We start from the raw sequence: 25,242 nt of genomic DNA on the forward strand, positions 1-25,242 counted from the left end.
TTCTGCCCACCCCCCCCCATTTCCCCCCCCCCTTGCCCCAGCTGTCAGGACTGGTTTTGGGGTGCTGGGGGGGGGCTAAAGGAAGGGGGGGCTGGCTGCCCCCCCCTAAAATGTCTGCGGGGGGAGCCCGTTTCCCCCCTTCCCCCTTATTTATTGCCTGCTGTCTGCCCCCCCCCCCCCCGGGGCGGTGGGGGGGGCTGCGGGGTGGGGGGCCCCCCCTTTTCCCCCCCCGCGGGGCTCGTCTCCCAATAAAGGACGTAATGGCCCCCCCTCCTCTCCGGCCTGGTGGGGGGGAGCGGGGCCCTGGGGACCCCCCCGCAACGGGGCGGGGGGGGTCTACCCTGGGGGGGGGTTGCTGTGGGGCTGGGGAGGAGCTGGGGTACCTATGGGGGGTCAGGGGTCCCTATAGGCTCTGGGGGGGGAGTCTGAGGGTGTCTATAGGGCTCAGGGGGGGTCAGGGTTCCCTCTAGGAGTGGGGGGGGTGTCTCAGGGTTTCTATGGGGCAGGGGGGTCCCTATAGGGTGTGGTGGGGTGTGTTTTGGGGTACCTATGGGGGGTCAGGGGTCCCTATAGGCTCTGGGGGGGAGTCTGAGGGTGCCTATAGGGCTCAGGGGGGGTCAGGGTCCCCTATAGGGTAGTGGTGGGGGGTGTCTCAGGGTTTCTATGTGGTGGGGGGGTCCCTATAGAATGAGGGGAGGGATGTCTCAGGGTCCATATAGAGTATGGGGGGGGGTCAGGGGCCCCTATAGGGTAGTGGTGGGGGGTGATTCGGGTTTCTATGGGGCAGGGGGGTCCCTATAGAATGAGGGGAGGGATGTCTCAGGGACCATATAGAGTATGGGGGGGTGTCAGGGGCCCCTATAGGATGGGGGGGGGTATGTTTTGGGGTCCCTATAGGGGGTGTGGGGGGGTCAGGGGCCCCTATAGGGTGTGGGGGGTATGTTCTGGGGTCCCTATAGGGGGTGTGGGGGGGTCAGGGGCCCCTATAGGGTGGGGGGGTATGTTTTGGGGTCCCTATAGGGGGTGTGGGGGGGTCAGGGGCCCCTATAGGGTGTGGGGGGTATGTTCTGGGGTCCCTATAGGGGGTGTGGGGGGGTCAGGGGCCCCTATAGGGTGGGGGGGTATGTTTTGGGGTCCCTATAGGGGGTGTGGGGGGGTCAGGGGCCCCTATAGGGTGTGGGGGGTATGTTTTGGGGTCCCTATAGGGTGTGGGGGGGTCAGAGGGCCCTATAGGGTGAGGGGGTGTGTCTCCGGGTCCCTATAAGGCGTGGAGGGGTCAAGGGTCGGTCGCTCAGGGGCGTGGCCCCTGCGAAGCAGCCAATGGAGTGCAGTAACCCGCAGGGCTCGTCCGGTTCTGTCCAATCGGGAGGCCGGATGCTAATAGGGGTCGTCTCCCCCCAATAGAGAGCGCCGGTGCAGCCGGCTTGTTTTTTTCGCCTTGCCCAATGAGAGCCCCCAATGCTGCCGCGTGGGCGCGACGGCCAGCGGGCCAATGGGGCGGCGGCGTATTGACGGCGCTCTACCCGCCGTCTGCCTCTCGATGGTCCCAGGAGGCGGCGGGTGCCCAAGATGGCGGCGGCGGCAGCAGCGGCGCTCTCTCTGGCGGGCGCCGTAACGTCGCCGAGCCCGGAGCTGCCGGGGCCGGGCCCGGGCCTTGGCCGGGCCCCCGAGGAGGAGCTACCGGTGCTGGACCCGGCCGAGGTGCGGAGCCGCCTGGAGCGCAGCGCCCGCCAGTTCCGGAACCGCCGCAAGGTGCTGATCCGCGGGCTACCGGCCGACGTGAGCAACCAGGTGCGGGCCTGCGGCGGAGGGGGGACCGGGGCCGGGGCCGGGGCTGCGGCGGAGGGACCGAGGGGAGACCGGGGCCGGGGCCGGGCCTGCGGCGGAGGGACTGAGGGGGGGCCGGGGCCGGGGCTGCGGCGGAGGGGGGGCCGGGGCCGGGGCTGCGGCGGAGGGGGGGCCGGGGCCGGGGCTGCGGCGGAGGGGCTGAGGGGAGACCGGGACCGGGGCCGGGCCTGTGGTGGAGGGGGGACCGGGACCGGGACCGGGGCCGGGGCTGCGGCTGAGGGGCTGAGGGGAGACCGGGGTCGGGGCTGCGGGTGAGGGGGGACCGGGGCTGCGGCGGAGGGGCTGAGGGGACCGGGGCCGGGGCTGCGGCTGAGGGGAGACCGGGGCCGGGGCTGCGGCTGAGGGGAGACCGGGGCCGGGGCTGCGGCTGAGGGGAGACCGGGGCCGGGGCTGCGGCTGAGGGGGGACCGGGGCCGGGGCTGCGGCTGAGGGGGGACCGGGGCCGGGCCTGCGGCGGAGGGACTGAGGGGACCGGGACCGGGGCCGGGGCTGCGGCGGAGGGGCTGAGGGGAGACCGGGGCCGGGGCTGCGGCGGAGGGGCTGAGGGGAGACCGGGGCCGGGGCTGCGGCGGAGGGGCTGAGGGGAGACCGGGGCCGGGGCTGCGGCGGGAGAAGCTGAGGCCGGGGGGGGTTCGAGTTCCCCCCGGGGCTGGGAGTGGGGTGTAGCGGGGCGGGGGGGGTCTCGAGTAGGGGCCGGTTTCGGGGATGCGGAGAGGGTAAAGCTGAGGTCGGTACCGGTAAGGAGCGGGAGCAGCCGGGCCGGGCTCGGACGTGGCTGCTGGAAGCGGGGAGGCGGCCGGGGGTGCGTCTGGATCTTCGGCCGCTCCTCGGGGCTCCCTGAACCCCTCACAGCCTCAGCTCCAGCCCCCCCAAATCCTTCTGCCCCCCAAATCCTCCCGCTTTATCCCTTTAACGGCTCCCGGGGGAGGAACAGGGGAGTCACCCCCTGTCACGCCTCAAACGCGGCCCCGAGAAAGAGCCCGACTACCGGCCTCAAACGAGCCCCGAGAGCCGCAGCCACCTCCGCGCTCTCTCTGCTTGATTTTTTAATTCCCCTTCCCTTTCTCCGCCCTGTAAAATGGAGTGAATTATCTCCCGGGGGTGTCGGAGAGGCCGAAGGTCTGTAAATTATTTCGGGGAGGGCAAAGTCTTGAGCCTGTGGCGTCAGCAACTGGTCTGAAGATGCTTATCTGGGAGGAGGAGCAACACAAACACGGCTCCAGGGGATAAACACCCTCGGGGTGCCAAACTGGGGACAGGCGAGGTGACGCCGCCAGGAGGGAGGGAGATACCGGGGCCGACGGGCTGGTTTTAGCGTCTTCGCTTTGAACCGAGCCCGTTCCCTCTCTGCCTCCTTCTCCAAGCCCAGAGAGAGGGGAAGTATTCGGGGGTGCCATATGGGGCGACCCATAGGAATTAGGGGACCCAGTGGGGGCTGGAGCTTTTCCCTAGAAGCTGACTTTCTTTATTTTATTATTATTTTATTTAAAACCTCTCTGTTTATCCAGGAAGTCCACGATCTGCTGAGCGACTACGAGCTGAAATACTGCTTTGTGGACAAATACAAAGGGACTGGTGAGTAAGCTGCTCTTCGCAGCGCTGGCGTCTCCGGCAACGGCGAACGCTCTTTCCACACCGAATCCATCACCGCGGCCGGGCTCAGCCCCCGCCCCCCCGCTGCCGCGTTCAGTGGCTTTTCCGCTGCCGGGTGTTGCGTTGGGAAAGGCAACGCCGTGTTCTGCATCGATTCTCCGCCTTTCTCTCTCCCCGACTGCGCTCTGCGTACCGTCTGTCCCTCAGCTGCGCTCACCGGACCCTCTTTGTGCGGTCACTGGCTCTCGGCGGGTGGAAAATTCACAGCTGTGGGGTTTAGAAACTGTCCCCCCCCTCTCCGGGAGACTTTGTACGTTGCAGTGTGGGATTTCCATCGCTTGCTGAGCCCCTAGGGATGCTTTTCCGAACCGAGGGTCTTCAATCCAGCCCCTCCTGGGGGGCTGCGCCCGCCAGCGTTATCCCCCCCACCCCAAAAACCAGTTCTCAGGGACAGGGAAAGCTGTGGGAGCTCCTCTGGCCGGGGGGGTGAAGGTGGCGGGGACCTGCGGGCACCGTCCCTGTCCCCGCTGTCTCCCCGGAGCTCGGGGACGGAGCCGCCTTGCACGAGGCTTCACCGAGGACGGTGTGATTTCACCGGCCGGCGCTTGCCGAGACCTTCTTTCCGACTCCTCGCCTCGTCGGGGCTTCGGGTGCTAAGGGTGGCTGGAGGGGTGAATTTTACCCCCGATCGCCCGGGGTTTAACCCTGCGCCGCGCCGGCCCCCTCCGCTGCTTCGCGTTTTGGGGTGAGGCGGGCGCCGCGCGGCCTCACCCTTCCCTCCCGGCTCTGCTCCCGCAGCGTTTGTCACCTTGCTCAACGGGGAACAGGCGGAATCGGCCATCAAAAAATTCCACCTGAGCAAACTCCGGGAGAAGGAGATTTCGGTGCAGCTGCAGCCCACGGACGCCCTCCTGTGTATCGCCAACCTCCCCCAGCTCTACACCCAGCAACAATTCGAGGAGCTGGTTCGACCTTTCGGCAACCTGGAACGTTGTTTCCTGGTTTACAGCGAGAAAACGGGACACTCCAAAGGTTACGGATTTGTGGAATACATGAAAAAGGATTCGGCGGCCAGAGCCAAGTCGGATCTGCTGGGGAAGCAGCTGGGCACGCGGACTCTCTACGTCCACTGGACGGACGTCAACCAGTTGACGTTAGACCTTCTCCATTCCAAGTGCTTGTGTGTCGACAAGCTGCCCCACAACTACGCCGACCTCGAGGAGCTGCGGCAGGTCTTCTCCGCCGCCTGCGCCCCTGCTTTTTGCCAGGTGGGGGGGGGGGCAGCGGGATTTTAGGGGGTGGCAGCACTTTTCCTGGGGTGCATCCTCTCTCCGGGCCCCCCCACGCTCTTCCCTGAGCTCACGGGGAGGTCGACGGCCCGAAGAGAGCAGCACCCCGGGGTGCAGCAGCCTCGTATCGGCGCGTGGGGATCTCTGGGGTCTCGCCGGCGCCGGCTCGATCTCTTCCCGTCGCGCTAACCCTCCTTTTGGCGTCCCTCTCTTCTCCCCTAGCTGGCCTACGGGCAGGACGGGCAGCTGAAAGGCTTCGCCGTCCTGGAGTACGAGTCGGCGGAGATGGCAGAGATGGTTCAGCAGGCTACGGACGGTTTGCCGCTCGCCGGGAATCACGTCCGAGTCTCCTTCTGCGCTCCCGGCCCTCCCGGCCGCAGCATGTTGGCCGCCCTGATAGCCGCGCAGGCGACGGTGAGGCTCGTGTGTGTGTGCTGCTTCCTCCTCCTCCTCGTTCCCTCTTCCCCTCGCAGCTTGCCGTCACCGTGACAGCTGCCGCCGGCATTCCCAAGGTGGGGTATCCAGCCTGGAGCAGGCTGTCGTGGAGCAGCCGGCACATTCCCCATCGGACCCCCTACGGAGCGGCCGTCTGTTGCCCGTAGCTCCTGCTTCTGGGCATCTCTGGTGTTCCGGCGATCCCAGGCTGCGGTGGCGTGGCACAAATTCCCCCCTTTGCTCCCGCCTTCCTGAGCGCCACCGTGCAATTCGGAGCAGGAGCGCCGGTTGTCGCCGAAATCCAGCGGCCGCTCGGCGGGGAGAGCTTTGCCGGCCAGGTGCCTCGCCGGCAGGATCGCAGATGGCGTAGCTGCCGGCAGCGATGGCAAACCGTGCGGCTGCCGCTGCGCCTTGGCTTTCGTCGGCTGTAGGGATGGGTCGGTTGTTTCCTCCCTGCCCTACGACGAGATATTTGGGAACGATCTTGCTGGGAGCTGGATTTTGGGAGCTGGAATCTTGCCGCTTTTGGGAGCGTGAGGGCAAATTCAGGGTGGCGCGTCGTGGGGGAGGCCTCGAAGCCGGTTGTCTTGCTTTTAACGCGCCGTTTTTCGGTTTTTTAAGGCGCTGAATCGTGGGAAAGGGCTCCTCCCGGAGCCGAATATCCTCCAAATTCTCAACAGCCTGGGAAATCCCGCTTCCCTCCAGCTGCTGCTCAACCCCCTGCTCCACGGGGCCGTCGGAGGAAAACAGGGTAAGGCCGAACGCAGAGCGGAGGCCGGGGGGTTTGTCCTCGCTGCGGCAGGCGGTTCCTCCGGCGTCTCTTCCCTCCAGGAATCCTCGGCGCTGCTCCCTCCGTGCCGCTGGTGACCAACCCGGCCCTCTCCACGGCTCTCCTCCAACTCGCCCTGCAGAACCAAACCCAAGCGCAGCAGGTAGGCGGGGAATGTCGCCGATGCCGGCTTTTCCCTTTGCGCCGCGGACGCCGATGCCGCCGTCGTGCCGGAGCCCTTGAGCTCCCGTCCGCCTCGCTTCCGCGAGAAACAAATCTGCTCCTAGATCAGGGTCGTGCCAGGGCTGCCGCGGACAGGCAGGGGCTCTCCCAAACCCGTCGGCGGGCTCGTGCCGCTGCCGTTTTACGTGGTCGCCTTGCCTCGTATCTCCGCTCCGGCTCCCGCACCTCCGCGGCCTCTCCCGAAACTCCCGTTGCCGCTGGAGGAGTAAAGAGAGGGGATGAAGAAGATTAAAGCTCCCTGCCGCGCTTCTCGCTCTCCCCGTGCCTCTCGAGCCGCCCCGCGCTTGGTTTTCTCCTCTTTTTGAGTGACTTTCTGTCTTTTTCTGGTCTTTCTCGCTGCGCTTTCTGCCCCAGAAGGCATTGCTCGGGAATTCCCTGTTACTGCAGAACCAGGTCTGGACACAGCTGCTGCAGAACAAGGAGAACCAAACCCTCTTCCATGTGAGCGGTAGGAGGCAGCCGGCGCGTTAACGTGCTGTGCGCGTGGTGGTGCCGAGCCGTAGCGCCGGGACCCTCCCCAACGCCTTCCCCGCGTCCTCCTTCCCCGTCCTTAAGACCAGGCAGCCACCGTGGCGAGGGGTCTGGCGGTGACACCGGTCACCCCGCTGACTCCAGTAACGCTGGAGCCGCTCTCCTCGCGGGGAGGAGCGAGTCGTCGCTCCGACTCGGAGCCTGGAGGTCTCGGCCTCCGCCCGCGGCTCCTCTCCGGGGCTCCGGCGAGGCGGCTCTCTCCTTCCCTCCCGCGCTTGTGGAGCCGGTCCCCACGCCGAGCTCGGGCTCATCGCAGGGCAGGGCTGAGAAAAGGGGAGCCCCCCCCACCCCTCCTGGGCTCCCCCCTCAACTTACCGGCTCGGCAAATGCTTTCTGCGCAGGGCTGGGTGGGTTGGCTCCTTCGTTCCAGCGCAAACGGACCGTTTTGAACAAAAATTGGTGCTGAACCGTGGCGGGGAGCGTCTCCCCCGTGATATTTCTGGTATTTGCTGCTTAAGGAGCCGTGAAATTGCGGTCGCGTCTCTCTCGGTGCCTCCGGCCTCTTTCTCTCCGTGCCTGTGCCGAGCTTTTAGCTGACGGCCACGATCCGGGGGCCCTCGTGCCGCCTCCGCTCCCCTCCATCCCGCCAGCGCCGGGGTTTTCCGCCGCCTCCGGAGCCAGGGATCTACCACGGAGCCAGGGATCTGCCACGGGTGGGCTGGCTTCACGCGGCATTAACCTCCCGCTGTCCTTCGCAGAAGCCGGGGATCCTGGGCGACTCGCCGCTGAGCTCCCTGCCCCACGGCGCCCTGGGTTTGGCCAACGCGCCGGCGCAGCCCCCCAGCCAGCTCCTGGGAGAGCTCTCCTCAGGTAACAGCCGGTGTCGCGGCACGGGCTCTGCCCGGCATCGCTTTCCGGCAGCGAAGGGGAATCCCTGCGGACTTCGTTTCGGGGGGGAAAGCTGCACAGGGGACACCCCCCAGGCAGGTTGGGCAGAGCGGAGGGGGCCGGGGATGGGTTTTTCCTGGTGGGAGACGGATGCCGGGGCCGGGCGGCTTGCGTGGAGCGGGGAGAAGGGCTGAAACCGAGGTGGTGGCGGGGCCGGACGCCGGCGCCATCCCCCTTCTTCTCTCTCCCCAGGTGGCCCCTTGGCCGGTGACATGGCACAGGGACACGTCAAATCACCGATTTTGCCTTCTGGAAACGTACCCCTGGCCTCTTTCCTGGGATCGGTGGGAGTCGATCGGGAAAATTCGGTGCTGGGGACGCAGGTGCCTCAGCTCACCCCTCCCGCCGTCACCCCCCCGGCTCTGCAGGGTCTCACCACCTCCATTTTGGGATCCGTCATCAGCGGCCTCCAAAAACCAAAGCAGAGCGAAAACGCGCCTCCCGCCTCGGGGGTAAGGTCCCCCTCGCTCCGTGACGAGCCTGTCCCACCTCGGGGGCTCCGTGCCGTCACCCAGCGCGGTTTTGGGGCTGGTTTTTGTACCCCAGCCCCTCGAGGAGCCATCTGAGCCCCCCAAGCGTTTCTCCCGCAGGTCTCGCTCCTGGGGGAGCCCCCCAAAGACTTCAAAATTCCTCTCAACCCCTACCTGAACCTGCACAGCCTCTTGCCGGCCAACAGCCTGGGAGGTGAGCGCCCTCCGCTCCCCTTTTCCCCCCCACCCCACCTGGGGACGGAGAAATCACCCCCCCCTTCCCCAGGACTAAAAGCGGGGAGGAACGGGGGCCCTTTTGGCTTGATTTCTTCCCCGCCCCGACAACTCTCTGCCTTTTCAGGCGCCGCCAATAAAGCGTTTAACCTGAAAAGCGGCGTTTTGGGGAGCGTCTCCAACCCCCGGATCTCCCAGCCCTCCCTGGCCGACCCGCTCCTCCCCTCGCCCGGACTGGCCGGAGACGGCTACGCCTTCGATTACCAGCCGGTGCGTGCGCGGAGGGGGGGTCTAAAATTTGGGGAGCGGGGTGGAGAGAGGCGATTTGGGGGGGGTTGAAGGTTTTTGGGGGGGACAGCGGAGCCGGGGCAGCCCCTCTAAAGCCGTTTTCTCTCCGGGGAAGGATTTGGGCTCCCGGATTTACCCCCAGACGAGAGACCCCCCTGGACCCATCCTGGGGGGCTTCGGGCACAGCAGGCACAAGGTAAAATCCTCCCCCAGCACCTCGGGCGGGGCGGTGGGTGCGTAAGGGGAAAGTCGGGGACCCCCTTTGCTTTTGGGGGTCCCCGATTGTCACCCGCAGCCCTTCCCCTTCCAGCTCTCCTCCTCCCCGGGCTTCGAGCGAGGGGGTTTGGGGCCGCCCCTGCCCCCCTTTTACTCAGGATCCCCCAGTTCCTACTTCACCAGTGGCCTTCAAGCTGGGCTCAAGCAGAGTCACCTCAACAAGGTGAGACCCCCCCTCATCGCCTCCACAAGGATTGGGGACCCCCCCCGCCCAGACCCCCCCTTCATTTCTCCCCTTTCCCCCCCCCCAGGCCGTCGGGATGCCTCCGTCGGGCTCCGCCGACGCCGTCCTCGCCTTGGGACCCCCCAGCCACTCGCACAGCTCCCACTCAAAGGTAAGAAACCCCCCCGAAACCCCCCCAAAACCCCACGCTGACCCCCCCCTTTATTTTTTCCCCCCCTTTTCCACTCTCTTTCAGACCCCCCTGGGTGGCCAGAAAAGAGCCTTCTCCCACCTCCTGCCCTCCCCGGAGCCCAGCCCCGAGGGCTGCTACGTGGGGCAGCACTCCCAGGGCCTGGGGGGGCATTACGCCGACTCCTACCTGAAGCGGAAGAGGATATTTTAGCCCCCCCCCGCCACCCCCAAATCCCCCCCCCCCCCTGTAAATCTTGTACAAATGTGGGTTGTGGGGTTTGGTGGTTTGTTGTTTTTTTTTTTTAACGTTTAGTCTTATTTTTTTGATTCTTTCTGGAGGGTTTTAAAGCGATGCGAAAAACTTGACGCCCCCCCTCACCGGAGGATTGGGGGGGTCTTATTGCAGACCCCCCCAGCACCATAAGGGGGTCCCTGAGAGCTGTGCCCCCCCCTTTTCCCATGCCTCCCCCCCCAGAGCAGTAACTGGGAGCCGCGTGTGTGTGCGTGTCCCCCCCCCAAAACACGCGCTCCCCGCCTTAACCCGCTGCTTGGGGCGAGGAACGGGGGGGGCTCCCGGCCTGGGGACCCCCCCAGCCCCACGCTCCCCTCCCGGGGGGGGTCCGGGCTGAGCTGGGTGCCTCAGCCCCCCCCTCCTCTTCCTCAACATTTCACTCGTGGGGGGGGTTTCTGTGGTTTTATTTTTTTTTTAAAAGACTGGAGCTGCCGCTGTTTTACACTTTTTTGGGGGTAAAAGTTGCCTTTTTACTTTAACGCTCATTTTTATTGCCTTTTTTTTAATAATAAAAAAAAAAAAGGTTCCTGCCTGGGGGGGCTTTGCCTTCCCCCCCCGGTTGGGGGGGACACAGCCCCCCAGCAGGCCCTTTCAGGTGGGGGGTGTCCCTGCCCTCCTTTCTCTTCCCTCCCTCTTTTTTTGGGGGGGTTTCCTGGGTTTTGAGTTGTTGCCCTCTTTCTACTGTCGATGCTGTCTGGTTTGCTGTACGGGAGGGGGGGCCCTGTGTGTACCCCCCCCGCCGCACCCCCCCCTTCCCAAAGTAAAGCTATATTTATATCGCCTCTCCCCTCCCCTTCGTATGTTCGCTGTGACATCGTTATGCCTAATGAGGTAACCCCCCCTTAATTAGGGGGAGCCCCCCCTCCCTCTCCTGCCCCCCCCCTTTGGCTCTGCCCCCCCCATGGCCAAGCAAGGGGGGGTCCTGGGTGTCATATCCCCCCACCCAAGGGGTGTCCCCCCCTTCCCCAGTGATGTACTTCATCTGTGGCGTCCTCTCCATTCCCCCCCCCCCTTTGGGGGGGCTCCTCTGTGCCCCCTCCTCATGCAATGAGCCCCCCCCCATTATAAAGGTCCCCTGGGTCCCCCCTCCTCATGCAGTGAGCCCCCCCATTATAAAGGTCCCTCTTCATGGGAGGAGTCTCCCCCTGTGTCCCCCCATTAGAGGGGTCCCCCCCCTCATCCAAGTGCCCCCCCCCCAATGCGAGGGGGCCCCTGTCCCCCCCCCGCCCCTGGGTGAGGGTGTGTCCCCCCCACCCCGGGAGGTTTCGTTACGGGCACTGGGACCAGCGCGGTTCCCTTTTGGCCCCGCCCACTTTTGGTAGCACCGGTCACGTGGCGGCCGTCACGTGTCGCCCGTCATGGCGGCCTCCATGGCGGCGGCGAGCGGCGGCTCCGTGACGCGGCGGCTGTTGCGGAGAGCGGCGCGGGGCCTGAGCGGCGGCGGGGCCGCGGCGGAGGAACCGGAGGGCGCCGTGTGGGTACCGCGGCGGCGGCGGCGCGTGTCCCGGAGCGGCGGTACCGGCACCGGAGCGGGGTCCCGGTGCTGACTCCCGGTGTGCGTCGTTCTCCCCCCCCCCCCGCTCAGGGTGAACGTCGTCTTCGTGGACCGGGAGGGGCGTCACGTCCCGGTGCGGGGCCGCGTCGGGGACAACGTGCTGCACCTGGCGCAGCGGCACGGGCTGGACCTGGAGGGTCGGTACCGGCACCGGGGCGGCACCGGGGCGGGCGGGGGGCACGGCCGGGGCGGGGGTGCGGGTCCCGGTGCCGGGGGGGTTCCGGTGTTGAGCGGGGGCGTTCCCGGTGCCGGGGGGGGTCCCGGTGCGGGGAATCCCGGTGCCGAGGGGGGGTCCCGGTGCTGAGCGGGGGGTCTTGTGCCGGGGAAGTGCCGGTACCGGAGGGGGGTCCCGGTGCCGGGGGCGGGTCCCGGCGCTCAGTGCGGGGGTCCTGGTGCCGGGGGGTCCCGGTGCTGGGGGGGTGTCCCGGTGCTGAGCTGGAGGGTCCCGGTACCGGAGGGGGGTCCCGGTACCGGAGGGGGGTCCCGGTGCTGAGCTGGAGGGTCCCGGTACCGGAGGGGGTCCCGGTGCCGGGGGGGTGTCCCGGTGCTGAGCTGGAGGGTCTCGGTACCGGAGGGGGTCCCGGTGCCGGGGGGGTGTCCCGGTACCGGAGGGGGGTCCCGGTGCTGGGGGGGTGTCCCGGTGCTGAGCTGGAGGGTCCCGGTACCGGAGGGGGGTCCCGTGCCGGGGAGGTGCCGGTACCGGAGGGGGGGTCCCAGTGCCGGGGGGGTGTCCCGGTGTTGGGGGTGTGCCGGTGCCAGGGGGTTCCCGGTGCCGAGGGGATGTCCCGGTACCGGAGGGGTGTCCCGGTGTCGGGGGATGTCCCGGTACCGGAGGGGTGTCCCGGTGTCGGGGATGTCCCGGTGCCGGGGGGGTGTGGGGGGGGGTGGGGGTGGGGGGGGGGGGGGGGTCCGGTGCCGGGGGGGTCCCGGTGCTGAGCGGGGGTCCCGCAGGCGCCTGCGAGGCCTCCCTGGCGTGCTCCACCTGCCACGTCTACGTCAGCGCCCCCCACCTCGAGCGGCTCCCGGCCCCCGACGAGCGGTAACGGCCCCCCCGGGACCCCCCCCGGACCCCCCGGGACCCCCCCGGACCCCTGTGCCCCCCGGGGAGTCCTTGACCCCCCTCCCCGGGCCCCACAGCACCCCCACCATGAACCCCGGACCCCCCCCAGGGACCCCCCTGACCCCCCCCAGGGACCCCCCCAGGGACAACAGCACCCCCCCCACAGACCCCTGACCCCCCCCAAGGACCCCCCCAGCCCCACCACAGACCCCTGCCCCCCCTCGGCACCCCCCTGACCCCCTGGGACCCCCCTGACACCCCCCAGGGACCACAGTACCCCAGTGACCCCCCCAGGGACCCCCTTGACCCCCCCCAGCCCCACCACAGAGACCCCTGACCCCCCTGGGACCCCCCTGACCCCCCCTGCCCACCCTAGGGACCCCCCTGACCCCCCAGCCCCACCACAGACCCCTGACCCCCCCCAGGGACCCCCAGCCCCACCACAGCCCCACCACAGACCCCTGACCCCCCTGGGACCCCCCTGACCCCCCAGCACCCCCCCAGCCCCCCCCCCAGCATCCCCCCCCCCATGCCCACCTCCACAGCCCCCTGAGCCCCCCCCGCTCCCCATCACGGCCCCATGAGACCCCCCCAGCTCCCCCCCCCAGCTCCCCCCCGCCCAGCTCCCCCCCCATGTGTGCCCCCCCGAGTGCCCCCCCGCGTGCCCCCCAGGGAGGAAGACCTGCTGGACCAGGCCCCGCTGCTGCAGGAGAACTCCCGCCTGAGCTGCCAGATCCTGCTGACGCCGGCGCTGGAGGGGCCCGGTTCCGCCTCCCCCGCGTCACCCGCAACTTCTACGTGGACGGGCACGTCCCAAACCCCACTGACGGCGGGGGGGGCACCAGAGGGATAACCCCCCCAGTGGGATAACCGCCCCCCCAGTGGGATACACAGCCCCCAGTGGGATACACCCCCCAGTGGGATAACCCCCCCCCAGTGGGATAACCCCCCCCCAGTGGGATAACCACCCCCCCAGCGGGATAACCCCCCCCCCAGCGGGATAACCACCCCCACAGTGGGATAACCCCCCCCCCAGCGGGATAACCCCCCCCCCAGCGGGATAACCACCCCCCCCAGCGGGATAACCACCCCCCCAGAGGGATAACCCCCCCCCCAGTGGGATACACCCCCCCAGTAGGATAAACCCCCCCCAGTGGGATAACCGCCCCCCCCCAGTGGGATAACCACCCCCCCAGTGGGATACAACCCCCCCAGTGGGATAAACCCCCCCCAGTGGGATACCCCCCCCCCAGTGGGATAAACCCCCCCCCCCAGTGGGATAACCCCCCCCCAAGTGGGACGCAGCCCCTCGGGGTGACGGGGACCCCCCCACCCCGAGGTGGTGGGACGGTGACGACGGGGGGGGGGGGTGTGTGTGACACCAGGCTGTGCCCCCCCCCCACAACACACCCCCCCTCGTTTGGGGGCGCTGCAGTTGGGATAACGAGTTGCGGTTCGTTAATAATAAATCTCGTCTGAGCGGTGATGGGGTCCCTCTGGGGGGGGGGGTCCCTCTGGGGGGGGTCCCTCTGGGAGGGGGTCCCTCTGGGGGTTCCCTCGGGGGGGGTCCCTCTGGGGGGGGTCCCTCTGGGGGTTCCCTCTGGGGGGGTTCCCTCTGGGGGGGGGTCCCTCTGGGGGGACACTGCGGGATCAGCCCCTCAGACGGGTCCTGGGGCGGCTCTGAGTGGCCCCCGGGGGGTTCTGGGGGTCCGGGGGGGGGGGGGGCTCGGAGAGCGTGTGGGGCACAACCCCCGCGGCTGTGGGATGTGGGGCACGAGCCCCCGGCGCTGCCCCATGGGGGGGTCTGTGCCCCATGGGGGGGGTCCTGCCCAGCTCGGGGGGGGTTTCTGTTCCATACAGGGTCGTGCCCCCCCCGGGGTCCCTGCCCTGTCCTGGGGGGGGGTCCTGCCCCATATGGGGTCCTGCCCCCCCCCCGGAGTCCCTGCCCCACCATAAAGGGGGGGTCCTGCCCCCCCGGGGGTCCCTGCCCCAGCATAAAGGGGGGGGGTCTTCCCCCCCCAGGGGGTCCCTGCCCCACCATAAAGGGGGGGGGTCTTCCCCCCCCAGGGGGTCCCTGCCCTGTCCTGGGGGGGGGTCCTGCCCCATATGGGGTCCTGGCCCCCCCGGGGGTCCCTGCCCCACCATGAAGGGGGGGGGTCTTCCCCCCCGGGGGGGTCCCTGCTCTGTCCTGGGGGGGGTCCCTGTCCTGGGGGGGTCCTGCCCCATATGGGGTCCTGCCCCCCCCCCCCCCCCCGGGAGTCCTGCCCTGTCCTGGGGGGGGTCCTGCCCCATGTGGGTCCTGCCCCCCCGGGGGTCCTGCCCTGTCCTGGGGGGGGTCCTGCCCTATATAGGGTCCTGCCCCCCCGGGGGTCCCGCCCACGGGGTGTCCCCCCCCGCTGCCCCCGCCCCCGCGCAGGTGCCGCCGGTTTAGGGCCGGTGCCGGTGCCGGTGCCGGTGGCGGCGATGGCGGAGCAGCTCTTCCTGGAGGGGCAGCCCCCCGACTTCTCGCTGCTGCAGCGGCTGCTCTGCCTCGAGGCTGAGCCCCCCCCGCCCCCCCCGTCCCCCCCCAGCCCCGGGGGGGCCGCGCCCGGGGGCCCCCGCGCCCGCAGGTGGGAACCGGGGGGCACCGGGAGAACCGGGGAGTCCCACCGGGGAGACCCGGGGGGGGTCCCACCGGGGGGCACCGGGAGACCCGGGGGGGCACCGGGGGGAACCGGGAGAACGGGGGGGCACCGGGGGGAACCGGGAGAACGGGGGGTGGTCTTACTGGGGGGGAACCGGGAGACCCGGGGGGGGTCCCACCGGGGGGCACCGGGAGAACCGGGGGGGCACCGGGGGTGGTCCTACTGGGGGGGAACTGGGGAGCACCGGGAGAACCGGGGAGGGGTCCCACCGGGGGGCACCGGGAGAGCGGGGGGTGGTCTTACTGGGGGGGAACCGGGAGAACCGGGGGGAATCCTACTGGGGGGGAACAGGGGGGCACCGGGAGACCCGGGGAGTCCCACTGGGGGGCACCGGGAGACCCGGGGGTGGTCTTACTGGTGGGGAACCGGGAATGGTCCCACCGGGGGGAACCGGGAGAACCGGGGATGGTCCTACGGGGTGGGAACCAGAGGAACCGGGGGGGCACCGGGAGCACCGGGAACCGTCCCACCGCGGGGGGGCACCGGGAGCGGAGATGGTCCCACCGGGGGGGCACCGGGAGCACCGGGACTGGGGATGGCTCAGCCCGGGGGGAGCGGGGTGGCCCCGTGCAGCCCCATGGGGAGAAGCCGGGGGGGGGTCCCCCCCCATCCCACCCCCCCCGCGCCCTAACGGCACCCCGGGGCAGGGGGGGGGGTCCCGGAGCCCCCCCCGGGGCCCTGGAGCCCCCCGGCCCCCCCCGGGGAGGGTCTCACCTTCCTGCAGGAGACCGCGCGGCTGTTGGCCCCCCCCGAGCCCCCCCCGGCGCCTCCCGCCGCCCCCCCGGAGCACCCCGGGCTCCCCCCCGGCCCCCGACACCAGCCCCGACGCCCTCAGCCTCATCAGCCTCCAGTGCCGGCACCTGGCCGGCGGTAACGGCACCGGCACCGGTAACGGCACCGGTAACGGTAATGGCACCGGCACCGGTACCGGGCGGCGGCGCAAGCAGGCAGCCCCCCAGCGCGGCGCCGAACCCCGGGACCCCTCTTTCCGTGGGGTGACCCTCCGCATGCGCCTGGGGGCTCCCCGCCGGCAGCGCCGAGGCCTGCCGCCTCCTCATCACCGCCCGCGGCGGCAGGTACCGGGCCTCGGCCTCGCTGTCCGTCTGTCCGGCTGCACCCCTGGGCACCCCCAGACTTTTGGCTGCACCGTCCGTCTGTCTGGACACACCCCTGGGCACCTCAGGCTGCACCGTCCGTCTGTCCGGCTGCACCCCTGGGCACCCCCAGACTTTTGGCTGCACCGTCCGTCTGTCCGGCTGCACCCCTGGGCACCTCAGGCTGCACCGTCCGTCTGTCCGGCTGCACCCCTGGGCACCTCAGGCTGCACCGTCCGTCTGTCTGGACGCACCCCTGGGCACCTCAGGCTGCACCGTCCGTCTGTCCGGACGCACCCCTGGGCACCTCAGGCTGCACCGTCCGTCTGTCCGGACGCACCCCTGGGCACCTCAGGCTGCACCGTCCGTCTGTCCGGACGCACCCCTGGGCACCTCAGGCTGCACCGTCCGTCTGTCTGGACGCACCCCTGGGCACCTCAGGCTGCACCGTCCGTCTGTCCGGACGCACCCCTGGGCACCTCAGGCTGCACCGTCCGTCTGTCTAGACGCACCCCTGGGCACCTCAGGCTGCACTGTCTGTCTGTCCGGCTGCACCCCTGGGTGCCCCCAGACTTTTGGCTGCACCGTCTGTCTGTCCGGACGCACCCCTGGGCGCCCCCAGACTTTTGGCTGCACCGTCCGTCTGTCCGGATGCACCCCTGGGCACCTCAGCCTGCACTGTCTGTCTGTCCGGCTGCACCCCTGGGCACCCCTGGAGCTTGGCCTGCACCGTCCATCTGTCTGGCTGCATCCCTGGGCTGCTCTGTCTGTCCATCCGGATGCACCTCCAGGCCCCCCTGGAACTTGGGCTGCCACATCCGTCTGTCTCTCCGGCTGCACCTCTGGGCACCCGGTGCTGCCCCGTCCATCCGTCTGTCCATCTGCACATCTGGGCACCCAGGGCTGCTCCGTCTGTCTGTCCATCTGCACCTCTGGGCACCCAGGGCTGCCCCATCCATCCGTCTGTCCGTCTGCACCTCTGGGCACCCAGGTCTGCCCTGTCCATCTGTCCGTCTGCACCTTCCTTCCCCGCACCCCCCTCCCCGGCCGCAGCCCCTGGGGACCCGGCAGCGCCCGGGGGGGGGGTCCCCGTTCCGGGGGGGTCCCCCCACTCCCCCTGACCCCCCTTTCCCGCAGGGACCCCCACCGGAGCCGGGGGAGCAGCCCCCCCGCCGGACCCCCCGGGGGGGGCAGCAGCTCGGAGGACGACGCTCCCCTCGCCCAGGGTAAGACCTGGGGAGGGTTTGGGGGTTCCCCCCCCCCAACATCACTGAGGGTTTGGGGGTGCAGCCGTGTGTCCCCGCAGGGAGCAAGCGCTGCGCCTCCTGCAAGACGCGCCGCACCCCGCTTTGGCGGGCGGCCGAGAACGGGACCCCCCTCTGCAACGCCTGCGGCATCAGGTAAGGGACCCCCCCCACCCTGGGGACACCCCCAACCCACGGGGACCCCCCCGGCAGCGGCTTCACCCCGCGGATTTCTCCCAGGTACAAGAAGTACCGGGTGCGGTGCCGGCGGTGCTGGAACATCCCCGGGAAGAGCGGGACCCCCCGGCCCCAATGTCCCCACTGCGGGGAGCGGTGTCACCCCGCCGGCGGCGGGAGGAGGTGACGGCGAGGACCCCCGGCAGCGGCGAGGGGACGTTGGTGGCGGCGGTGATGGCAGCGGAGAGTTGGGGGGGCTGGGGGGTGTCGGGGTCCTGGCTGGTCCCTTGGGAGCAATTAAATGTCCTGGTGCTGATGGCAGCTCGGCGTGTCCCGGTGTCACCTCTTGGGGGGGGCACGGGGTGACAGTTGTGGCATTCGGGGGACTTTGGGGGCGCCGGTGCTGGGCCGGGTCTTGACGCCGTCACCGGTGGCTTGGTGGCCCCGGCAGGGAGCTGTGGGGACGAGGATGGGGGTCCTGGGTGCGGGTTGGGGGCGTGGGACGGGGTTTGGGGACGATGCGGGCTGTGGGGGCGTGGGACGGGGTTTGGGGACGACGTGGGATGGGGACATGGGACAGGGTTTGGGGACAATGAGGTGGTGGCCAGGCCGGGGGTCCCCATCCCCAGCTGCAGGTTGGGGCCGTGGGATGGGGTTTGGGGACGACACGGGGTTTGGGGACATGGGACGGGGTTTGGGGACAGCGAGGCGGTGGCCAGGCTGGGGGTCCCCATCCCTGGCTGCGGGTTGGGGACATGGGATGGGGTTTGGGGACGACGCGGGTTGGGGACATGGGACAGGGTTTGAGGACAACGCGGGTTGGGGACATGGGATGGCTTTTGGGGACAGCGAGGCGGTGGCCAGGCCGGGGGTCCCCATCCCTGGCTGCACGCTGGGGCCGTGGGACGGGGTTTGGGGACGACACGGGGTTTGGGGACACGGGACGGGGTTTGGGGACAGCGAGGTGGCAGATGGGCCGGGGGTCCCTGTCCCCGACAATGGCCTGGGGACACGGGACGGGGCTGGGGGACCCGCGGGGCTGCTGCCCAGCCTGGCCCTCGCCGGGGGGGCTCTGGGGTCCCCATTTGGGGGGGGCGGGAGGGGACGGCCCCCCAGGACCCCGGTGGCCCGGGTCCCCTCCCCGGAGCCGGCAGCGGGGGGCTCGGAGCGGGGCTCACCCCGGGGTGTCCCCCCCCCGCAGCCGGAGTCACCGTCTTCCTCCCTCCCGTTAAAATGGGATTCTTTATTGGGTGTTGCTTTATCCCCCGGGAAGAGCCGAGCCGGCGGCCGCGGCCCCCCCTGAGCATCCCCCCCTGAGTTACGGCTGTGCCGCCCTCGGCGCGGCGCTGAAATAGTTAAAAAACACCAAAACCCCCCAAAAATTCCCCCAGAGCCCCGCTGCGGCCGAGGCGGGGGGTACACGGGGGGCCCCCCCCAGACCTCCGTCCCACCGGGGATGGGGATCTCCCCGGTTACGGCTGGGTGAGCTGGATGCCGTAAACCTCCCCGCGGTCGTGCCGTTGCCGGTGCAGGCAGGCGGCTTCGGAGGAGCCCTCAGCGTCCCGCACGTTGTATTCCCCCTTCTTACACGCCGTCGACTTCAGGTAATAACCGCCGGCCGCCGCCAAACCCACCGCGGTGACGGCACCCAAGGAGCCCAGCGAGGCCAGCAGTGCCAACCAGCTCTCTGGGGCGAGAAGGTTCCGGTGACACCGCGGCGGTGATGGAGAGACACCCTCCCGGCCCTTTACCAATGCCCCCCAGCTCACCGTCCACCCGGACCATCACGCTGCCGGCTCGCCGGCCGTGCCTGTTGGTTGCGGTGCAGGTATAAAGCCCCCGGTTGGCGGCGGCGGCACCGGCTACGGCTACCGAGCGGTTATCGGCAGCAAAGCGGAGGTTGGGGGCTGGTGGCAGCGCCCAGCCGTAGGTGGGGGTGGGCAGCCCCTCGGCGCGGCACTCCACGCTGAAGCTGGCGCCTCGCGAGACGTTGGCGGAGGGCAGCACGCGTAGGCTCACCGCGGCGGGGCTGTCTGCACCGGGATGGCACCTTCCATCAGCCAAAAATGCCACCCGGCGTTTAAAAATAACCCAAACCACCTTTTCCACCCCAAAAAGCCACTCCTCGCACTCACACTCGACGGCGACGGTGACGTTGCGGAGGGCAGAGCCGTGGGTGTTGGTGGCCCGGCACTGGTAGGTGCCGGCGTGGGCGCGGGTGACGTTGGGGCTCGCCGGGGGGGGGTCCTGGCCGTCCCCCAGCTTGGCGCAGGCGACGCGGGGCGGGGGGTTCCCACTGGCGGCACAGGCCAGCTCCGCCGGCATCCCCTCCACCCAGAGCCGCCGCGCCGGGCAGCCCGTCTCACCGATGCTCGGCTCGTCTGCAAGCCGGGAGGGACACGGCGGGCAGGGCTGGGTGCCGGCTGTGCCCCCCCCCCGCCAAGATGGGGTGCGGGGACCAACAGCCCACCCCCTGCTCCCCACCCTGCGCCGACGGGACCGGCCCAAAGGCGGCCGGGCTCTCTGCCGGGCCGGCACAGACATGGCATCCCTGGTACGGACACAGTATCCCAGCCGTGGCATCCCCGGCACAGACATGGCATCCCTGGCATGGCTATGGTATCCCCAGCGTGGTCATGGCATTCCCGGTACAGCTATGGCAACCCCAGCACAGACACAGCATCCCTGGCTTGGCCACGGCATCCCCGGCACAGCCAGGTCCCCAGCCCGGCTGCAGCATCCCCAGCCTGTCCTCGGCGTCCCCGGCACCACCAAATCCCCGTCTCGTCCCACCTGGCACTCACACTCGACGGTGACGATGACACTGCGGACAGCCGAGCCGTGCTTGTTGGTGGCCCGGCAGACGTAGCGGCCGGCGTCAGCCCGGCTGACGGCCCGGCTCCCCCGGGCGCGGTGGGCACCACCGTCACGGGCGCAGCGGGTGCTGGGCGGGGGGTCCCCGTCGGCGCGGCACGCGAGCTCCCGCCGCTCCCCCTCCACCCAGGTGCGGTGTGTGGGGCAGCCCTTCTCCGTCAGGGTGGGCTCGTCTGGGGGGGAGAGCAGGGTCCCGGTTAGCGCGGTTGCCGCCGGCACGGCCACCGCGGGAGATGCCGGCACCACTCACACTCCACGCGGACGGTGACCAGCCGGCTCCGTGTCCCCAGGCTGTTGGTGGCATTGCAGAGGTAGGTGCCGGCTCGGGAACGGGTGACCAACTCCGGCTCCCCGGTGCTGACGGTGACACCATTCCTGCCGCAGACGATGGTGGGCATGGGATTGCCGGCGGCACGGCAGGACAGCGCTTCCCGTGTCCCCCGCAGCCAGGTGCGGTTGCTGGGGCAGTCACTCGCCGCCATTTCGGGCATGTCTGGAAAAGACCGAGGGATGCACCGGGAACGCCGGGAGCAGCCCATGCCGGCTGCCGCAGGCACAACCAGAACCCTCTGGCGCAGCACTCACAAAGCACGACAAGCCGGGTGTCCGTGTCCTTTGTCACCGTGCCGTCACCGATAGCCAGGCTGGCCCGGCACCCAAATTGCCGCCCGTCATCCTCCCGCCGGGCCACCAACCGCAGCTCCAGCCGGGACTGCGGCCCCTCGGCCAGGACCCCCCCGTCGGCATCACGGAGCTGCAGCCGGACAGTGGGAGGGTCGGCGACCCCCGCGTGGCACACCACTGTCACCTCGCTGCCTGCCGGCGCCAATGCCGGGATCAGTTCCAGGACGGGTGCCGGGAAGCCTGCGGGAAGGTGCCGTGGGTCCAACGGGATTTTGGGCTGGGCTCTGGTTATCACCCCGCTGCACCCGGCACCTTACGGTAGACGTGGAGCTGTGTTCGTGCCATCCGTGCCACCGTCGCCACCGCCGCGGTGCAGGTCAGCTCCTGCCGCCCCGGGGTGCCGGGTGAGAGCACGGTGACAGCGGTCAGCACGTCCCCGGCTGCCGCCACGGTGAAGTTTAGGCTCTGCTCTGCCAGGGTGATGGCAAAGCGGACGTCCCCGGCGGGGAAGGCGCCAGCGATCCGGCAGCTGGCGTTGGCGGTGGTGCCGGCTTCGAGGCGGGAGGGAGCCTGGAGCTGGGGCGGCTCGGGGAGAGCTGCGGGGACGTGGCGTCACCAAAGCCGTGCCTCGTCCCCAGCTGCACCCCAGGGCCGGGGAGAGGATCCCGGCAGCCGGACCCTCGCCGGGCTCCGGTGAGGATGCGGAGCTGCCGGGAGGGTGGCGGTGAGGTCCCACAGCAGGGCAGGAGTGGGGATCCCGGCACGGCCCCGGCTGCCGGACAAGGGCAGGGAGGGATTTGGCACAGTGCGGCGGGCACGGCAAAGGGGATTGGAGTCATGGCGCTCAGCTGGCCAGTTCCAGAGAGACTGGGATGGGATGGGAATGGAAATGGGGATGGGGATGGGAATGGGATGGGATGGGAATGGGGACTGGGATGGGGATGGGGACTGGGATGGGGATGGGATTGGGATGGGAATGGGGATGGGAATTGGGATGGGGACTGGGATGGGGATGGGGACGGGGACGGGGACGGGGACTGGGATGAATTTGGGATGGGGACTGGGATGGGGATGGGATTGAGATGGGAATGGTGATGGGAATTGGGATGGGGACTGGGATGGGAATGGGAATTGGGATGGGGACGGGATTGAGATGGGAATGGGAACTGGGGTGGGAACTGGGATGGGGATGGGGTGGAGATGGGATGGGGGTGGGATGGAGATCGGATGGGGACTGGGATGAGGTGGGACGGGGACAGGCTGGTGCCGAGCTGCTCCCTGGCTCCTTCCCGCGGGAGAGCAGCAGCCGCACCAACGCCCGGGCCGGGGGGACTCACCGAAAACCGACAGCTTGACGGGGACGGCGGCGCGGGCGAAGAGGGGCCCGTGGGGCCGCAGGGACAGCTCGGCGTGGCAGGTGACGTCCTGCCCGTGGTCCCCGGGGCCGACGGTCAGCAGGTGACTGACGGCCACGCTGGCGCTGCCCTCGGCGGCGCCGAAACTCTCCGTCCGCAGCGTTTCGGCACCTCGGCGCAACGTCACCGTCAGGTTCCCCACCGGAGCCACCTCCACCACCCGGCACGTCAGGTTACGGCTCTCACCCACCGCCACGGCCGGCACCGGCTCCAGCACCACCCGCTCCGGCAACCCTGGGAGATGGCGACCGCCGAACCGTCAACCGCGGCCGCCCCACGCCGCCCGACCCGCCTCCGACCCCCGGCACTCACGGTAGACGAGGATGCCGGCGCTGGCGTTGACTTGGGTGTCACCGCAGCGCCCGTAGCACGTGGCGGTGCCGGGGTTCCATTGGGAGACGTTGAGGAGCCGGAAGCTTTGCCAGCGGCGTCCGCCGGGCCCCGTGCCGACGGTCAGGGGGGTCTCCAGCCCCAGCGTGGCGTTGCCAACCGGGCAGGCGCTGCGGCTGCAGTTGATGGCCACCGAGCCCCCGAAGGGCACCACGGCCACCCGCGGCCAGGCCCCCACCGTGAACGTGCCCCGGGCGGCCCCTGCGAGAGCCCCCACCGCGGGCAGCCCCCGCCGGCTCAGCCCCGGCACCCCCCCGGCTGGAGACCCCCCACCCCCCGAATCCGGCTGCGGGGGGACCCCCGGGGCCCACCCCGGTGAGCCCTGTGCCGAGACCCCCCACTGCTCCCGGGAGGGGACCCAGGCGTCCGGGGTCCTGGGGGCCCCCCGTGTGTCCCCCCCCGGTGCTAAGGGGTCCACCCCCCCCCCAATTAAGGGTCCCTGGTGTCTGGGGGGTCCCCAGGGGTGCCCCCCCCCCAATTACAGGTCTCTGATGTCTGGGGGGTCCCCAGGGGTGCCCCCCCCATAGTTATGGGTCCCTGGTGTCTGGGGGGGTCCCCAGGGGTGCCCCCCCCCATAGTTATGGGTCCCTGGTGTCTGGGGGGTCCCCAGGGTTGTGCCCCCCTCATAATTAAGGGTTCCCTGTTTATGGGGGGTCCCCAGGGGTGCCCCCCCCCCTAATTCTGGGTCCCTAATATCTTGGGGGTCCCCAGGGGTGCCCCCCCCCCCCCAGTTATGGGTCCCTGGTGTCTGGGGGGTCCCCGGAGACACCCCCCCACACACTTCCCAGCATGATGGCTCCCCGGGCCCCCCCCCATCCCGGAGGGAACCAGGCGGCGGGGCCCCCCCCAGTCCCCCCGAAACCCCCCCCCGGGCCCCCCCCGGGCCCCCCCCCCCGGGCCCCCCCAGAGCCCCCCTCGAGCCCCCCTGGGCCCCCCCAGCTCCCCCCCGAACCCCCCTCGAGTCCCCCCCGGGCCCCCCCAGCTCCCCCCCGAACCCCCCCCCGGGCCCCCCCCGGGCCCCCCCCTACCTGCGAGTGCCAGGATGAGTGGGGGCAGCAGCCGCGCGGCCGCGCCGGGGGGGGCCATCGGGTCCCGGCTGTGCTGGGGGGGGACACGGGGAGGAAGAGGAGGGTGGGGAGGAAGAGGAGGAGGGGGAGGATGAGGAGGGTGGGGATGAAGAGGGGGATGAGGAGGAAGAGGAGGATGAGGAGGAAGAGGAGGGTGGGGATGAAGAGGCGGAGGAGGAGGATGGGGATGAAGGGGAGGATGGGGAGGATGAGAAGGATGGGGAGGAAGAGGAGGATGGGGAGGATGGGGATGAGGAGGAGGATGGGGATGAAGAGGAGGATGAGGAGGATGGGGATGAAGGCAGCTCCTCCGCTGCCGCGCACCGACGCGAGAACGGCGCCGGTACCGCGGGGCTGCTCCTCCCCCCGCCCCCGGCTGAGCCCTCCCGAGGCTCCGTCCTCTCCCGCCCGGTGCTCGGCGCTGCACGGACCCTCCCCCGGTCCGGATCGGGCCCCCCCCGTGCTCGGTCCTACACGGACCCCCCCGTGCGCGGTCCTATACGGACCCCCCCGTGCCCGGATCGGGCCCCCCGTGCTCGGTCCTACACGGACCCCCCCCGTGCCCGGATCGGGCCCCCCCGTGCTCAGTCCTATACGGACCCCCCCGTGCCCGGATCGGGCCCCCCCCGTGCTCAGTCCTATACGAACCCCCCCGTGCCCGGATCGGGCCCCCCGTGCTCGGTCCTACACGGACCCCCCCCGTGCCCGGATCGGGCCCCCCGTGCTCGGTCCTACACGGACCCCCCCGTGCCCGGATCGGGCCCCCCGTGCTCGGATCGGGGGGGGGGGGCACGCGTGGGGGTGCGGCATCACGCGTGCATGGCATGTGCATCGCGTGTGCATTGCGTGTGCATTGCGTGTGCATTGTGTGTGCATCGCGTGTGCATCGTGTGCGTTGCGTGTGCACGCAGGCATGCATCATGTGTGCGTGCAGGTGTGGGTATCATGTGCACACAGGCGTGCATCGCATGTGCTTTGTGTGTGCATCGTGTGCACGCAGGTGTGCATCGCATGTGGGTGCAGGCGTGGGTATCGTGTGCACTGCGTGTGCATCATGTGCACGCAGGCGTGCATCGCGTGTGCATGCGAGCGTGGTTATCACATGCATTGCATGCGCATCGCGTGCACACCGGCGTGCATCGTGTGTGCACGCAGGCGTGTAGATTGCGTGCACGCAGGCGTGCATCGCGTGCACGCAGGCATGTGCTGCACGTGCCCGTTTTAGGCATGCACAGGCGTGTGTCACGTGCATCGCCCCGCGCGCCGCCGCGCCCCTGGAGCACGCGTCGCCCCGGCGGCTGCCCCCTCGCCCCCGTCCCCTCGCCATGCCGCTGGCGTGGGCGAGGCGTGATTCTTCCCCGCTGCGCGGCAGCACGCTCCGGCCCTACCTCGGCCCACGCCGTGACGCGCTGCCAGCCCACGCCACACCGTGACGCGCTGCCGGCCCACGCCGCCTCTCTGCCCGCACCACTGCCGGCAGCCGAAGCAGGCCTCGCCGTGCCGTGCCGCGGCATGCTGTGCCGTGCCGTGCTGTGCCATGGCATGCT

At 69.9% G+C, this 25,242-nt stretch overlaps 3 protein-coding genes across 3 annotated transcripts; 2 read left to right on the forward strand and 1 right to left on the reverse strand.

The window, feature by feature from the left end:
- The first annotated feature begins 1,569 nt into the window (after nucleotides 1-1,569).
- Nucleotides 1,570-9,430, forward strand: RAVER1 (ribonucleoprotein, PTB binding 1). The gene is made up of 14 exons (XM_059833040.1): nucleotides 1,570-1,791; nucleotides 3,357-3,423; nucleotides 4,240-4,709; nucleotides 4,953-5,144; nucleotides 5,787-5,916; nucleotides 5,997-6,097; nucleotides 7,407-7,518; nucleotides 7,789-8,048; nucleotides 8,187-8,280; nucleotides 8,428-8,570; nucleotides 8,704-8,784; nucleotides 8,899-9,027; nucleotides 9,116-9,199; nucleotides 9,284-9,430. Exons 1-14 carry the CDS (start codon nucleotides 1,570-1,572, stop codon nucleotides 9,428-9,430), a joined length of 2,232 nt encoding a protein of 743 aa, XP_059689023.1.
- Nucleotides 9,431-10,869: 1,439 nt separating this feature from the next.
- FDX2 (ferredoxin 2) lies at nucleotides 10,870-12,996 on the forward strand. The gene is given in 5 exon segments (XM_059833041.1): nucleotides 10,870-10,985; nucleotides 11,097-11,203; nucleotides 12,018-12,105; nucleotides 12,799-12,884; nucleotides 12,887-12,996. Coding segments are annotated over 5 exon segments (507 nt in total).
- A 5,801-nt stretch (nucleotides 12,997-18,797) lies between these two features.
- LOC132320508 (intercellular adhesion molecule 5-like) lies at nucleotides 18,798-23,714 on the reverse strand. Its single transcript, XM_059832997.1, has 10 exons — nucleotides 23,657-23,714; nucleotides 22,551-22,829; nucleotides 22,161-22,472; nucleotides 21,141-21,419; nucleotides 20,785-21,063; nucleotides 20,450-20,692; nucleotides 20,130-20,372; nucleotides 19,461-19,706; nucleotides 19,095-19,358; nucleotides 18,798-19,012 (listed from the first exon to the last, which is right to left on the reverse strand). The coding sequence occupies exons 1-10, from the start codon at nucleotides 23,712-23,714 to the stop codon at nucleotides 18,798-18,800; spliced, it is 2,418 nt and encodes an 805-aa protein (XP_059688980.1).
- Nucleotides 23,715-25,242: the final 1,528 nt, after the last annotated feature.

Source organism: Gavia stellata, chromosome 38, assembly GCF_030936135.1.
Source record: "Gavia stellata isolate bGavSte3 chromosome 38, bGavSte3.hap2, whole genome shotgun sequence".
Taxonomy (NCBI): domain Eukaryota; kingdom Metazoa; phylum Chordata; class Aves; order Gaviiformes; family Gaviidae; genus Gavia; species Gavia stellata.

Coding starts and splice junctions, on each gene's coding strand:
- LOC132320508 (XM_059832997.1), bottom strand. CDS start 23,714: ATGGCCCCCCCCGGCGCGGCCGCGCGGCTGCTGCCCCCACTCATCCTG. Junction 22,830..23,656: donor ACTCATCCTGGCACTCGCAG/GTAGGGGGGGGC, acceptor GGGCTCTCGCAG/GGGCCGCCCGGGGCACGTTC. Junction 21,064..21,140: donor AACACAGCTCCACGTCTACC/GTAAGGTGCCGG, acceptor ACCTTCCCGCAG/GCTTCCCGGCACCCGTCCTG.
- RAVER1 (XM_059833040.1), top strand. CDS start 1,570: ATGGCGGCGGCGGCAGCAGCGGCGCTCTCTCTGGCGGGCGCCGTAACG. Junction 8,785..8,898: donor TCGGGCACAGCAGGCACAAG/GTAAAATCCTCC, acceptor TTCCCCTTCCAG/CTCTCCTCCTCCCCGGGCTT. Junction 9,028..9,115: donor AGCAGAGTCACCTCAACAAG/GTGAGACCCCCC, acceptor CCCCCCCCCCAG/GCCGTCGGGATGCCTCCGTC.